This window comes from Biomphalaria glabrata, chromosome 2, assembly GCF_947242115.1.
Source record: "Biomphalaria glabrata chromosome 2, xgBioGlab47.1, whole genome shotgun sequence".
Classification (NCBI taxonomy): Eukaryota; Metazoa; Mollusca; class Gastropoda; family Planorbidae; genus Biomphalaria; species Biomphalaria glabrata.
In genome coordinates, this window is record NC_074712.1 from 34668240 (window position 1) to 34685334 (window position 17095).

The 17095-nt window shown below is 40.7% G+C and overlaps 1 protein-coding gene across 8 annotated transcripts in view; it reads right to left on the reverse strand.

Moving 5' to 3' along the window:
* Window positions 1–16293, reverse strand: part of LOC106075225 (uncharacterized) — a 32256-nt gene extending 15963 nt beyond the window's left edge. For 3 of the 8 annotated variants that reach the window (XM_056020207.1, XM_056020204.1, XM_056020203.1), the window contains exons 1-4: window positions 16067–16292; window positions 13361–13537; window positions 7724–7787; window positions 1012–1131 (exon numbers count right to left, since the gene is read on the reverse strand). In XM_056020207.1, the coding sequence (XP_055876182.1) occupies window positions 1012–1131; window positions 7724–7787; window positions 13361–13537; window positions 16067–16120 (415 nt within the window). In that variant the 5' untranslated portion in view covers window positions 16121–16292. Of the gene's footprint in view, window positions 1–1011; window positions 1132–7723; window positions 7788–13360; window positions 13538–16066 lie in introns of those variants that run through there. The other 5 variants (XM_056020206.1, XM_056020205.1, XM_056020208.1 and 2 more) reach the window with 5 other exon arrangements.
* Window positions 16294–17095: the final 802 nt, after the last annotated feature.

Genomic DNA, 17095 nt, shown 5'->3' on the forward strand with positions numbered 1-17095 from the left:
AAACAAGACTGAAGTCTTATATCTACCTGCTCCTGGGAAAGCCTACTCGGATCCAAGCATTACTATAAATGGACAGGATATAAACGCAGTGGACAAATTCACATATCTTGGCAGCACACTCTCCAGAAATGGAAAAATCGATAGTGAAATCGACCTCCGTATCGCAAAGGCCAGTGCATCCTATGGCAGACTGTCTACAAATGTCTTGGTATCACCACAAACACCAAGCTAGGGGTCTATAGAGCCGTCATCCTCCCTACATTGCTCTATGCCTCAGAAACATGGACAGTGTACAGTAAACATGCAAAGAAACTAAACCACTTCCACATGACATGTCTGAGAAAAATATTAAATGTCAAATGGCAAGACAAAATACCAGATACAGAAGTCCTTCGAAGAGCGTGTCTGCAAAGCATCCACACAATCCTGATGCAGTCCCAGCTGCGATGGGCAGGTCATGTCTACAGAATGGAAGACCACCGCATCCCTAAACGACTCTTGTATGGCCAACTAAGCGAAGGAAAGCGCTCGCAAGGTGGGCAAAGAAAGCGCTTCAGGGACACCCTCAAAGCTTCTCTGAAGGCGTTCAGCATAGACCCTGGCACCTGGGAGACAGAGGCACATGACAGAGCATCATGGCGTCGCGCTGTGAAAACTGGCGCACAGGTTGCTGAGAAAAAAAGAACAACGCTGGCAGAAGAAAAACGCCAGAAAAGAAAAGCAAGACAAACGACACTAGCTCCAGCTGGAATAACCTGCCCAGTGTGCGGCCGAACATTCCGGGCTCACATAGGTCTCACTAGCCACATGAGGAGGCATAAAACCCCAGTGCAAAGCCCTCAGCCCCCTGGATGACAAAGTGGTCATCATCGAACCACGATGGACGAACTATATATATATATGTATGTATATGCGGCCCGCCTGGTCCCTAAATTTTATTAATGCGGCCCTCGGTTGAAAAAGGTTGCCCAATCCTGGTCTACGATGTTCTTTGTTGTTGTAATACATTACCAAATTTGCAGATCGGTACGAATTGTAGGCCTACATCGCAATGTTCTCGTTTATTTGTAGTACAGTTCATAGAGCTTCTGTGAGACATGTCATTTGGTTTGTCTGTTTTGTTCTGTAGACCTACGAACAAACAGTTTGAAGACAAGTTTTACATGATAAATCAAGATAAAAAGTTATATCTCTACAAAATTTAAACAGCTATTTTACTAACAAATTAATACTGAAATATGTTTTTCTTTCCAAGAGCAGATGTAACGCTTACACGTTTCTGTATCTAAAATGTTAACACGTGACCAGTAGACCGATAAAAAAAAAACTCAAACTTTTTTATTTGACTCAATCCTGTAATTAATTTGTAATATATCTAGAATATCAATAATAAATTAATACATTTGTGCGATTGAAAATATTTTTACCATTTATTTTTGTTGAGCGCAATTTCATGCTTTTAGCCAGCTCAAGACGTTATGGTCCTATCACTTGTCTGAACCAGTTGGGAAGGGGGGGGGAGGGTATCACGGAGACGGTTTCCGTGCTGGCTTTTCAAAAGCTATTTTAAAAAAAAATTCCTGGACTTAAATTTGATCTCGAGAGCTCTAAATAAATGGCCAACATATATTGTTCACAACATGCTAGCCACTGAGCTAGACATGTGCTTATGAAATCGATGGTTTTATAGTTATCTTTTGTTAATTTCAATTTTTTAGGCAACTGTGACTTCGCTGAACAAAAACTATGGCTGAAAAAACACCCACCCATTTCTCTCGTTATTTCTTGCTGTGTAAAACAGTGTAACACATTTGATTTCCTGTCCATCACTCGTCATAATCGCCAGACTACACGATTTGGCTGACGATGAACATTCACACAGACAGAGTGGTCATACCATGGAACCAGGCTGGAGATGAACATTCACACATACAGAGTGGTCATAACCATGGAACCAGGCTGGAGATGAACATTCACACAGACAGAGTGGTCCTACCACGGAACCCTACTAACTCCTAACTCTTCTTATTCCTTATCAAGCCACACCCTTCTCAGATGATCATTTTTATTGCGTCGCGTAAAACTTCCTATGAGGAAGGTGACCCTGTAGCAGCCCTATACAAAGAGGATAGGTCAGAGACAGTCGAGATCCCTTCGCTGCTTTAGCAACATCTTGCCCTGTAATTCTGAGATTTTGTGTTTGTAGAATTCTTATTCCAGCGTGGTGAGTTTGACAACTTGGCAAGCATATTATGTTGTTATGTATATGTTAACAGTGTTATCTAATGTAAAGTGATTTGTTTCGCTTGCATCGATGCATTATAACGATGCACGCTCAAGTTCATGTATATATTTATTTCATTAATACTTATATCATTCATGTATAATTAAGTAGATATAGATGCCGAAGCAGGACGTTTTGGCGCGAAGGTCGTTTTGGCGCGAGCCGTTTTGGCGACGGGACGTTTTGGCGCGAAATACATAATGTACGTTTATTGTATTATTTGTTTTAAAAGAATTATTCATATCTATGTTTTACATGAGTGTTTGTGTTAATACATATTTTTCACGTACTAAATGTAAATGTGTGTTTGTTTTTCACATCATTTTCTTTAATAAACATTTTGGCTTGTATATGTGTGTTTATTAAGAGGCACACTTTTATTGTCAAAAAAGTTTTTTAAGATATTATTTTAAAATTAAAAACAAAAATCGCGTGAGAGAGGGGAGGGGTGGAGGAAAGAGTATATACAAGGAGTGAAATTTGAGCAGAAGAGAGGGGCCGGGATAGGTGTCACATGCAATGACCATTCCCAAGAAGATGATCGCCAGACGCATGACGCCAACGACCAGTGCTCGGTGCTGGTCTTGTCTTCATTTGTTTAAATCTACCTGCATCAATGCGAGGTGTGTCACCCAAATCACCCCTACCCAATTTCTCAAAATATATCTATTCACGTTAGAGTTTGTACTGACCACATTCCGTGTCTTGATCTTTACTATGTGTGGAGTTATTGTCGTCATTCAGCGTAATAGAGCTTTAGATGTTAACATGGTTTTTCTTATATTAAAGTGTGACACTTAGCTAGTTCGTATATTACACTAATGTCAAATAAAAAAAATCTTTTGGAAAGAAATCCAAAAATGTCATCCAGTGCGATTAGCAGAACTCACATATAGCATGTCATTAGGCTACCATTCAGGAATCTGACTTATTATAGGCCTATATTCATGAAATAAGCAAAACCTTTATTATTAAAAAAAAAAAAAATTCGCTGAACGGAGTTAGAATTCATACTATACATACAATAGTATGGTAGAGTGAAATAAACATTGTTATAAAAGCTTAGTGCTTATTAAATTATCGTCAAATGATATCTCGCGCCAAAACGTCCCGTCGCCAAAACGGCTCGCGCCAAAACGTCCCGTCGCCAAAACGGCGGCGCCAAAACGTCCCGTACCGATAGATGCAGACGAAATATATTTGTATTTTAATCATGTGTTAATGTGCGCTATCACATGCACTTTCATTGTAACATCTGCACTCTACTCTTTCATAAGTTGCACCCCCTCCACCCCCGATTCTGTGTATTGTCGCATTTGCACCCCCCCCCCGGTCTCATGGACACTCAAGTAGACGTTGCCTCCCCGTGTCATGGACACTCAAGTAGACGTTGGCTCCCCGTCTCATGGACACTCAAGTAGACGTTGGCTCCCCGTCTCATGGACACTCAAGTAGACGTTGGCTCCCCGTCTCATGGACACTCAAGTAGACGTTGGCTCCCCGTCTCATGGACACTCAAGTAGACGTTGGCTCCCCGTCTCATGGACCCTCAAGTAGACGTTGGCTCCCCGTCTCATGGACACTCAAGTAGACGTTGGTTCCCCGTCTCATGGACACTCAAGTAGACGTTGGTTCCCCGTCTCATGGACACTCAAGTAGACGTTGGTTCCCCGTCTCATGGACACTCAAGTAGACGTTGATTCCCCGTCTCATGGACACTCAAGTAGACGTTGGTTCCCCGTCTCATGGACACTCAAGTAGACGTTGGCTCCCCGTCTCATGGACACTCAAGTAGACGTTGGTTCCCCGTCTCATGAACACTCAAGTAGACGTTGGTTCCCCGTCTCATGGACACTCAAGTAGACGTTGGCTCCCCGTCTCATGGACACTCAAGTAGACGTTGGTTCCCCGTCTCATGGACACTCAAGTAGACGTTGGCTCCCCGTCTCATGGACACTCAAGTAGACGTTGGTTCCCCGTCTCATGGACACTCAAGTAGACGTTTGTTCCCCGTCTCATGGACACTCAATTAGACGTTGGCTCCCCGTCTCATGGACACTCAAGTAGACGTTGGTTCCCCGTCTCATGGACACTCAAGTAGACGTTTGTTCCCCGTCTCATGGACACTCAATTAGACGTTGGCTCCCCGTGTCATGGACACTCAAGTAGACGTTGGTTCCCCGTGTCCATTTTCAAGAATGATTTCTCTTTCATTCAACGCGACTACCCCAGACCTCTTCGGTCACGCGACCACCCCAGACCTCTTCGGCCATGCGACCACCCCAGACCTCTTCGGCCGTGCGACCACCCCAGACCTCTTAGGTCACGCGACCACCCCAGTACTCTTCGGCCACGCGACTACCACAGACCTCTTCGGCCGTGCGACCACCCCAGACCTCTTCGGCCACCCGACTACCCCAGACCGTCTCATGGACACTCAAGTAGACGTTGGTTCCCTGTCTCATGGACACTCAAGTAGACGTTGGTTCCCCGTCTCATGGACACTCAAGTAGACGTTGGTTCCCCGTCTCATGGACACTCAAGTAGACGTTGGTTCCCCGTGTCCATTTTCAAGAATGATTTCTCTTTCATTCAACGCGACCACCCCAGACCTCTTCTGCCGTGCGACCACCCCAGACCTCTTCGGTCACGCGACCACCCCAGACCTCTTCGGCCACGCGACCACCCCAGACCTCTTCGGCCACGCGACCACCCCAGACCTCTTCGGCCACGCGACTACCCCAGACCTCTTCGGCCACTCGACCACCCCAGACCTCTTCGGCCACGCGACTACCCCAGACCTCTTCGGCCACGCGACCACCCCAGAACTCTTCGGTCACGCGACCACCCCAGACCTCTTCGGCCGTGCGACCACCTAGACCTCTTCGGTCACGCGACCACCCCAGACCTCTTCGGCCACGCGACTACCCCAGACCTCTTCGGTCACGCGACCACCCCAGAACACTTCGGCCACGCGACTACCCCAGACCTCTTCGGCCACGCGACTATCCCAGACCTCTTCGGCCACGCGACTACCCCAGACCTCTTCGGCCACGCGACTACCCCAGAACTCTTCGGCCACGCGACTACCCCAGACCTCTTCGGCCACGCGACTACCCCAGAACTCTTCGGTCACGCGACTACCCCAGACCTCTTCGGCCACGCGACTACCCCAGAACTCTTCGGTCACGCGACTACCCCAGACCTCTTCGGCCACGCGACTACCCCAGAACTCTTCGGTCACGCGACTACCCCAGACCTCTTCGGCCACGCGACTACCCCAGACCGTCTCATGGACACTCAAGTAGACGTTGGTTCCCTGTCTCATGGACACTCAAGTAGACGTTGGTTCCCCGTCTCATGGACACTCAAGTAGACGTTGGTTCCCCGTGTCCATTTTCAAGAATGATTTCTCTTTCATTCAACGCGACCACCCCAGACCTCTTCGGTCACGCGACTACCCCAGACCTCTTCGGTCACGCGACCACCCCCAGGTCTCCTCGGCAACGCGACTACCTCAGGCCATTTCTGCAGCATTGTTTTCTGCCCCACCCTCCTCTTAAATTCACGTTGATATTGCAACCCTCAAATGTTTTACCATTCTTTGTTCATACTCTGTGCGGAGTCGTCTGACGATTGCGTGCCCCACGAGGTCAACTGACATATGATTGAGGTCGAAATGTACAGGCTTTGAACCATTGTACTTTCAGCCTTGTTTTTTATTCATAGCTTGACTGCAAACTTAGCAGAAGTCACCCAGCCTGCCTGCTCCAACTTGACCCAGCCCCTGGCGACAACACAAAACCTTCGTAGGACAACATCTCTAGCTGATTTACGCAGAGGGAACTGGACTGACAACCCAGTAGAATCACCCAGCATCTATACTGCTCTGAACGGGCAAACATCTGGACCAACAGAAACTCTAAGCTAAGCCCAAATCATTCGAAAGACAATAAAGTCATCAGACACTCGAGTGACGTATCGTCTAAATCTTTGTATATAGTCTTTAATTGTATTCGTTCTAGTATTTCTTAATAATTGCGTCTTTAAATATTCATTTTCTTTTACATTAAAAAATGTGTGTTCCAAGTTTAACTGTCAATAGTGTAAAAGAGTAAAATTTCCCTTGTAGATCTTGCGATATATAGGGCAGATGATGTTAAGGTCATCTGTTTCTTTGGCCAACGGTTAACGAGCAGTGTGTCATGTGGCCAGCACAACGACCAACCGTCTTTACTTTTCCCAACTAAAGTCAGGTACCCATTAGAGTTGGGTGGACTCAGGGGAGCCCTAAAATCCCGAAATTCAAAATCTTAGTCTTCAATGAAATTTGAACCCAGGACCCCAGGTTTGGAAGCCAAGCGCTTAAGCACTCGGCCAATGTTAATAGTGTGCCTACGACTATTTGCTCTACCAAGCATGTGCCATGGTGACGTCATATTTAAGAGCCACGGGGTAACGGTAGGCATAACGCCGCACCAGAAACCACAATCCGAAGGTCGTCACGTAAGAGCGACGACCTAATTCTTTACAGAACTCTAATTTTCCCTTAACTTGCTAGTTCTGTCTCTACATAAAATAAAATTAATTAATAACGACTAATTGATAAAATAATTGGTCGATGTTTCGAGTTATTCCTGTGTTGTTATGGACAATGAATAATTGTGCAAAGTGTCAACTCGTTTGAGTGGGAAAAATAACGTGACGACAAAATTTGTACCAGACTGACAGGCAAGGTGTTTTGACAAAATGTGTACCAGACTGACAGGCAAAGTGTTTTGACAAAATGTGTACCAAACTGACAGGCAAAGTGTTTTGACAAAATGTGTACCAGACTGACAGGCAAAGTGTTTTGACAAAATGTGTACCAGACTGACAGGCAAAGTGTTTTGACAAAATGTGTACCAGACTGACAGGCAAAGTGTTTTGACAAAATGTGTACCAGACTGACAGGCAAAGTGTTTTGACAAAATGTGTACCAGACTGACAGGCAAGGTCATTTGACAAAATGTGTACCAGACTGACAGGCAAAGTGTTTTGACAAAATGTGTACCAGAGTGACAGGCAAGGTGTTTTGACAAAATTTGTACCAGACTGACAGGCAAGGTGTCGTGACAAAAGTTCACCCTAACCAAAAAGGCGCTAAACAAGCTAGTTCACTTCATGTTAGTCGAAAATTAATGGAATTAATTTTAAGTATTTATGGAAGTATCGAAGTAAGTCATTCGTATTTCGACCCCCCCCCTTTTTTTTTTCCTCTTTATAACAATTGAAGTAGATTTTTTTTGGCAGTTTTCTAGAATTTTCGTTTCTTCCTCTGCGTTAAAAAAAATGTATACCTTGTATTATAATCTGAGTTTGGAAACTTCTACCATGCCCATATATCTACAGGAAGCACAACTTCTACTAAGAAAAATTTTAAATAAAAAAAAAAATTACTATTTCTCGTGGCATCCGTAACTTGAGAAAGATTTGCAATCCAATAGTCTACGTTTGTCGAATTCTGTTCATTGAAAAATATAAAATAGATTAAATCTATAGATCAATAGTCTACGTTTGTCGAATTCTGTTCATTGAAAAATATTAAATAGATTAAATCTATAGATCAATAGTCTACGTTTGTTGAATTCTGTTCATTGAACAATATAAAATAGATTAAATTTATAGATCAATAGTGTACGTTTGTCGAATTTGGTTCATTGAACAATATAAAATACATTAAATCTATAGATCAATAGTCTACGTTGTCGAATTCTGTTCATTGTACAATATAAAATAGATTAAATCTATAGATCAATAGAATACGTTTTAATCCTACGTTTGTAAATACAGACAAATTTTAAATGTTTAAATGTCACTTAAAAAACATGAAGTTGTTCACAAGGTAGATGTAATTAGTCAACCATTGGGGAGACGGGACGGGGAGGGTGCAAGCGTGAGTCACCTTATCGGTAACGATATAACACCCTTCCAATTTTTTGCAAAAAAAAAAAATCAAATAAACTGTAAAATGGTTTCCTGAAATTGAATATATTGATTGCTTGATAATATAACAGAGAATATACTTTTCACATATCCCCAGTGACGTCACTAGGCTGGATGTTAGCTGGTGCGGTCAGCTAATGTTGTCAACCCCATCCGCAGCCCTTCCCCCAATAAAAATTTTTAACGGGTTTGCGAGTCCCGGCGCCAAGCATTATTTCTGCTTTAATTTTTTTGTTGGATGGAAATGTAACTATTAAACCCTTGAACAACCTTCATGAAAGTTAGTTTGACTGTAGCTTTGGAAAGAAAGGGAGGGGGGGGGGGTTAGCCTCAAGACCCCTCTTGGCTCTAGATCTAGATATTTCTAGTAAGATAAATAGTAGGCCCTATCATCTAAAGCAGGCATGTCAAACACGGCGTTCGGGGGCCGCTTTCGGCCCGCGACCACTTTGCATGTGGCCCACTTGGCCACCTAAAAAATTATTAAAATAATTTAAAACTATTACGCTGAAAATAAGAGATGACAAGCTACTTAACTTGAAAAATAGTACTTAGTACACCGAGATTGAGTCTGCAGTGAAAGCCAGCTACATTTTGTCTAACTTAATTGCAAGCCATAGCAAATCATTTAGTGAAGGGGATTTTATAAAGGAGTGTGCCGAATAAATTTGTCCAGAAAAGGTGAAAGCATTCAAAGAAATAGCGTTAACTTGGAACACTGGCAGATTGAATAAATGACTTGTCAGTTAGGTTACGTGAACAATTAAAGAACAAAATAGTTGATTTTGAATTCTTTTCGTTGGCTCTAGATGAGTCCACTGATGTAACGCGTGTACTTAAGCGAGGATATTTTTGAGAAATAACAGGAGAGGATATTTCAGTACAATTTACCTTTGTTAAAGCTAGCTAATCTAGCAAACGGATGGCGCACCAACCATCATGAAATGGTTTTGATGCAAAGCTACTTGCAAAAATAAGAGAGACTAATGCTAATTTTAAATTTGCTAATTTTCAGTGCTTCATTCACCAAGAAACATTACGCACAAAGCAATTACAGTTCCAACATGTCATAAGACTGGTTTCAGTCAATATCAATTTTATTCGTGCCCGTGGTTTAAATCATCGCCAATGTTCAATGTTTCTAGATGACATTAAACACGAAATTTGCTGGCTCTCATGTCATAAAGTATTGAAGAGATGTTTTGTATTGTATTGTTTCTGAACATGAAAGCTGAACCTGTTGAGCATTTCCAAACTGACGAATGGGTTCAGGATATGGCATTAGCAGTTGATCCCACTGGTCACCTGCAAGACTTGAATTTGAAACTTCAATGTAAAGACAAAATTGTCACAACTGCGTGTGATCATGTGAAGTGCTTTCAAGCAAAGTTACGATTGTGGATAAATAAAATATGAAGAGAAAACTTTGTTCACTTCTCAACGTGCGGGAACTAAAAAGATTAAATACAGTTGCGACATTTGGTATATATGTCCTACACCTGGAAACGTTAGTAGATGCTTTCACTGGCCGTTTTCGTGACTTCGTTTCATACGAGCAAGAATTATTTTCGTTGTTTTTATCTCCATTTTCAATTGCTTCTGAAAATGCTGCTGGTAATGTGCAACTAGAGCTGATGTAATTGCAGTCAGATTCTTTGTTGAAAGCGAAGTCTATTGAAGTGGCTGTACCCAAGTTTTACAGTTAGTTACCTGAACGTTACGTTGAATTGCGGAAATTCGCAGCCAGAATTCTAGCTGTTTGCAAGCACTGATCTCTGTGAGCAGTTCTTTTCTATAATGAAAGCTACAAATCAGCTCACCTTTTGAGATTGTCTGATCAAAATTTGTCATTAGTGATGATATTGTCAGTAGCAAACAAACTTCAACATGGCATTAAGTTGTATCCCAGAAAAGATGTCAAGCATCAGTAAAAAGACAAAAAGGCGTAATCATAGTAATTTTAATGACTAAAGTGTACTACAAAATTAGCTAACTAAGGGACAGGTATGCCATTAATTATTGTATTCTATTGTATTGTTTCTAATTTACATAAAACTAGTAGGATCATTTATAACTGATTTTTGGCTGTGGCCCATACACCTTAGTGTGTTTGACATGCCTGATCTAAAGGCTACATTGATGACAGAGATAGTTTACCCAAGCGGAGAATGATTGTGTACAGATCTATATTCTAGACCTAGATCTACTTATAAAATAAATACGTTTTTGTTTCTTTTTTGTTTCCATTAAGTAAGCTATACGTAGACAAATAGTACCTACCAATGGAAGTAAAAATGTATAATTGTGTAGATCTATAATTAGTAAAGATATAGATCTAGTATAAATCTCGCTGTCTTTTTTACGTTTTATAAAATGAAAGTAGATTTTAGATCTATTTTTAAAATGTGTATGTATTCTTAATTAAAAATATAGTCAAAGGTATATTTAAGAGAGTAAAATATTGAACTATCAATGATCTAAATATAACGCAAAATAGAGTTTATTCAATTTATTATATAGTCAAAAGCTAACATCTGTTTTAAATTTTATTTAGAGCCGAAAGTTCATGACCTCAATACGCGTTGCCTTGGTGAATACTGCAGGCGTGTAGGTGACAAAAGCAATAATCAAATCGAAAGCGTGAATGTAATTGTTTATATAACATTGTTAGTTTAATTTAATTTTATGTAGCTCTAGATTTAGAATCTAAACAATTTGAATGCCACAGTAGTCTAGTCAATACATAAAAACTTTGAGCCTATAATAGTAAAAGACTATAAACACTGTGATGTGAGCTTGTGTCCACCTAGGTGTAATGTGTTGACCTAGATACACTAGCCGTGTTTCATTCATCATTTCGTAGCTAAGAGGTCTAAATGCGCATAAGTAAATCTGAAAGAAAAAAGTAAATTGAAAATAAAGACTTAAAATTAAACCGAATCGGTAACTGTAGGCTTAAATCATTTTTAAAAGAATACATTGGAAAGTAAATTGCATTATGCAAGTAGTTTATTATTTTTATAATATGCCTTTTTTTGTGGCATTTTACGTCTCGAGAGACGATCTTTTACCTTTGCAACGTCTTGTGTGACCAAAGAGGCCAATCCTTGATACACAGCTGCGATCACAGGTTGGGCATATATAATCACCAGGCGCCGTTGCATTTTCACCCTTCTTTCTGCTTCTGTTGTGTATGGCATCTGCAATCTGTGACCCTTCCTTTATACTCGCTCTACATGTGGATCTGTCCAGTGCCACCTCTTCCCAGTTGCCAGTGTCAATTTTGAAGAGCTTCATGTCGCGTTTGCATACATCCGTATAACGTAAAAGTGGGCGACCAGCGGCTATCCTGCCTTCTATTAGATCGCCATACAGGATATCCTGTGGAAGTCGACCTACTGGCATTCTACGAACGTGGCCATGCCAGCCAAGGCGTCTGCTGCTGATAACAGAGTGGATGTCCTGGCATCATGCTCTTTGTAGCACTTCCTCATTGGTTATCTTATCTTGCCACCTTATTTTAAAGATCCGCCTTAGACATCGGAGGTGGACGACATTCAGCTGACTAGCAGTACTAAAGCCCTAGTCTACCGGACCTGTGTGTTGAGCACCTTGCTGTACGGAAGTGAAACATAGTCAACCTACTCATGGCAGGAATATGCCTTTATAATGCGAAATATTATGACCTCTGACGTTAATTTCATTCGTATCACTACGCGGCCCAAGTAATGATGCGCGCGAGCTATGCATTTAGAGCGAACGATTTTATGGAAAAAAATGTTTTTTAAACTCAAATTTTAAGGTTAATGTGCATCACGTAATGAAATGAATAGACACTTATTTGTATGTTCATGTATAAAATAACAAAATTATGTTATCTTGAATGAGAGCTAATTCAGATCTACAGATTTTCATCTCTGCGCATGCGTGACCTCTCCTTTTAGTTACAGCATGTAAACATGGCCTAGATTTATAAGATACAATACTTTTATAGAGTTGGGCAACTTTTTTTTTTTAGGGTCTTAAGTTAGTTCAGGGCTACAATACATACCCTACAGTCTAAGTTAGTACCCAAGGCACATTTCTGCGATGTTTTATCAAGATTGGCGAAACGGTTTTGATTTATTTGCGGGGACATACGCCTTACTTTCTACTTTATATATTAGATGAAATTTTCTTACAATTAATACAACATCATGAACAATAGAATAGCAGATAATTATATCTTATGATTGTTCCTCAACATTCATCTGTCCATAAAAAAAAACAAAACAAAGAAAAACGCAAAGCTTAGTGCTCTTGTCATCTAGTTTCCCCTCATGTTCGTGTTTCTAAAAGATCCAAACCTCCATTTGCATTGCATAGCTGACAAAACAGCGGCCCCCAAAATGTTATTGATGTTCATACATGGCGGAACACCTAAACATAACCAGCTTATTGGTGTATCCGGTGTGCACTAGAATGGAAGTGCTGATGAGCTTTGTTTTGAAAAGGTGACATGCACAGATATATAGGTCTGTGGTGACACGATAATTATGGTGTACAGTTTAGCACCGCAGAATCACATTTTGGAAGCTCTTCTGTTTGTAAGTTAAATTTAGTCCAAGTTAGTGTCCTTGGTACGATAAAATAGAAAACACCAAACTGTGGGAGATAAGTGGACAGACAAATATAGAGATGCAGATCTTAGAGAGGAAGTGGAGATGGATTGGTCACACCCTTAGAAAAGATACCAACAACAGAGCTAGACAGGCCTTAGAGGGAACCCCCAGGGCACAAGACGTAGAGGAAGACCAAAAAGAGCGTGACGACGCAGTATACTAAATGAAGCCGAGATGACAGGAAAGAGCTGGGAAGCCATACAAAAAGCTAACAAGAGACCATGGAAAGTGGCATGTTTTTCCATGAGGAGCGTAAAGGAAAGTTGTTGATGAATTTAGCGTCCTTGTTTAATTTATCATAAAAATCTGCAATAGATCTAGTGTTGTTTTTTTTTTCACCCCAATGTAATGACGTTAGGTTGTCGTCTTGTTATCTAACTAAATATGTATCTTTGCAATAACATTCTAAGATACATGTAAGAAATAATACCTTTAAAATTGTTAGACTTTCGTTAAAATCCGCCAGTTCGCCGCCCAAGTTTGAACACAAGTTTCGTGCTTCTAGACATGGATGTTTTGTTTGTCCTATCGTGAGACAATAATTCTTCGTACGAAAGATTGTGTATGTTTCACCCGGAACCTTACAACTTTGTAAACAAGCGACTTGCTGAAATGACATTGAAAAATACATTAGTTTTTTTTTGTCGAGGATGGGGATTGCGGGGTACTCTTTCTACTAAAATGTGAAATGTTTGCGCATGTACAAGTTACATACTATTTGTCAAGTGATATTTTATGTTATATCTTATTGAAGTAGCGAATAAAACAAGCAGATTTTGTAATTTTCTTTTTATATCACACAGTTCACACTCAACAGTTATACCAAATACCACATAGGCTCAAAATGTGTCCTATAATTTGTTCCGTTTTGTTGTTATTTCTTCGGACTTTCGTCAGGATAGTGCATAGTTCTAAGTCTCCCATTCCCTGGCGTCCTGTAGTCTTAGACATGCACTCAATAACCTTTATTTCTGAATCAACGTCCAAAACTTGTAGGGTCTAAAACTTAAACAATTAAATTCTAGCGATAAACGGAAAAACGGATGGTCATTGAGTCGTATGTGTGAAACAACAATTTAAGTTTTGCACAGCCTATATATGACTGATGAATTAGTGAATAGTTCCAATACAGCATTCAGAAGTGTTTAAATGACTTTAATCTGGATCTATTTTAACGTTAGAACAACGTCAAGTTGGTAACAGGATTCACTGAATGATATTGTTACGTATTTCTGAATCTTCTGGCTAAATGCACTAGTAGGCACACAAATAACAACACTGTAAAGAACTTGATGACTCAACTTTCAGCTTCATATAACTTTATTGACTATTAACTCTAACAATTTGTTACTGTAACATGTAGCGTAGAAGACTGTACAATATCTGTCAGTTCACAGTTAGCTATACTTCGTTGCAATTCATCTCTTCACTTCGTTGCAATTCATCTCTTCTCAACTTGCATCGAGCCGTATTCCACAGAACAGACCAACGACACACTTCCCAGTGTCACTCCAGGTCTCCCAAAGCTGAACCATGTCGTACTCAAGTCTACCGAATCAGAGCCGCACACGTCTTACATCGACTGTATCGACTGTAACGGCTCAAGTCCACTGTAGTTCGCTGTATAGACTCTAACGACAGTAGTCCACTCCAGTTAACTCTACCCTAGTTAACTTGCATTGAGTCGTACACATTTCTCTTCCACTAGAGCCGCACACGTCTTACATCGTCTGTATCGACTGTAACGGCTCACTCACGACTGACTTTCACATTAACTCTCTTGCTTATATAGAGTCCCTAATCGCTCATCCAAAGTTGCACAAACACTGTTAGTATCTTCTGGAACAACATGTGAGGAAACGTCACATCCTGTCATTGTTTTTACATGTAGATTCCAGAGAACACCCGCTGCAGTGTCATCTCGCTGGGGTCACACGTAGTGACCTTTATCTATCACTGTTCATTCGTAACACTGCCCCTTCTTAGATCTGTTCGTCCTCTGGAATAACACGTGAGGACACGTCACATCCTGTCTTTGTTTATACGCGTAGATTCCAGAGAACACTGGCTGCTGTGTCATCTCGCTGGGGTCACACGTTGACCTCTACTTGTCATTGTTCATTTGTAACAATATCTTTATAAGGACCTGTGTTTGATCTAAACACAGTAAAATGATGACCCAATGCCAAAACATTAGTACATGCTTACATATAACTCGTATAGCCCGTACAAGTGGCAAAATAAGTAGAAACAAAATCGCACAACCCACACCGCCTTACCTACCCCACATTTTTTACGTTTCGACATTACCGTTATCTGCAAACTAGTTGACTTGCTAACTTGCTTGTCATAAGCATTTTACACTTCTATTACTGATTTCAACGGAAATGTTCATCTGGTCAACAGTAATGGTCTTATAAGATTAAAAGTTGAGCTAACAAAGTAATGGCCTTATAAGATTAAAAGTTGAGCTAACAAAGTAATGGCCTTATAAGATTAAAAGTTGAGCTAACAAAGTAATGGCCTTATAAGATTAAAAGTTGAGCTAACAAAGTAATGGCCTTATAAGATTAAAAGTTGAGCTAACCAAGTAGTTATCCAAGTCAACTCTCTAAGGGAAAGTTCTATCAGAAACACGGTAACCAGACATCTCATCATACGAGACATTTCATCATTATAGCAATTCATCCTTTAGGGTTAGGGTTAATTACTTAATTACAACTACATGTACTTATGTTTGCAAAATGCACTTTATACAATGATGAAATGTTATGGTGATGAAGTGTTGCAATGATGAAATGTCTCGTATGATGAGATGTCAGGGAACCCCGGTGCGTACCGTCACAAAAAAGCCCTGTATATATACAGAAAAAGCTATGGGAGGACAACATTAAAGAATGGACAGGCCTGCCATTGAGAGAGGTTCTAAACAAGGCAAAAAAAGGGAGGAATGGAGAAAGACGGTCGACAAATCTTGCCTGGTGCCCCAACGGTCCAACAGACTAAGGGATAGGAAAAGGTAATATATATATATATATATATATATATATATATATATATATATATATATACTTAATTAATTAATTTATTTATAATTACATTTTACAGAAAGAAAAAAAATAACCGAATAACTCACGATGAACAGGGCGATTAGTTTGAATATCAACTTTATATTCCGAACAGTTTGCATTTTAATATCGTCCTAGATGTCATTACGTTTTTGTGTTCATTGACAGACATGTTAAGGTGAATAGAATTAATTCAGAAATCATGATGCATTGTCAACTAGGATGTAATTGTAAATCTTTTCCATGCAGCACAATGAACAGAACATCTGTGTGTAGGAGATAAAGTTAAAGTACAACTAAATAACAAGTGCCTCACTTGTAAGTTTAGTGTAAGACCTTGTTACGTGGTAAACACTAAAAGAACTTAACTCATTGTTTTTGTGAAGACGAGCTTGTAAAGCGCTGTTTTTAAAGTTTTGCGAATGTTATTGTAAAATCGAATCAACTGTAAATTGGTCGAATTTTTATAGAGAAATCACACAATTTGTATACGAAATCTTTACATATGTTTAACAATATATACTGATAATTTTTATTATAACCTATTTTTAGATTATGTCGCCCTTCTCTAGTATTGGTGGGGCTTGGGGCCTCCTTAAGCTAACCACTGTGCCAACGTAATCTAGTATTGGTGGGGCTTGGGGCCTCCTTAAGCTAACCACTGTGCCAACGTAATCTAGTATTGGTGGAGCTTGGGGCCTCCTTAAGCTAACCACTGTGTCAACGTAATCTAGTATTGGTGGGGCTTGGGGCCTCCTTAAGCTAACCACTGTGTCAACGTAATCTAGAATTGGTGGGGCTTGGGGCCTCCTTAAGCTAACCACTGTGCCAAAGTAATCTAGTATTGGTGGGGCTTGGGGCCTCCTTAGGCTAACCACTGTGTCAACGTAATCTAGTATTTGTGGGGCTTGGGGCCTCCTTAGGCTAACCACTGTGTCAACGTAATCTAGTATTTGTGGGGCTTGGGGCCTCCTTAGGCTAACCACTGTGTCAACGTAATCTAGTATTTGTGGGGCTTGGGGCCTCCTTAGGCTAACCACTGTGTCAACGTAATCTAGTATTTGTGGGGCTTGGGGCCTCCTTAAGCTAACCACTGT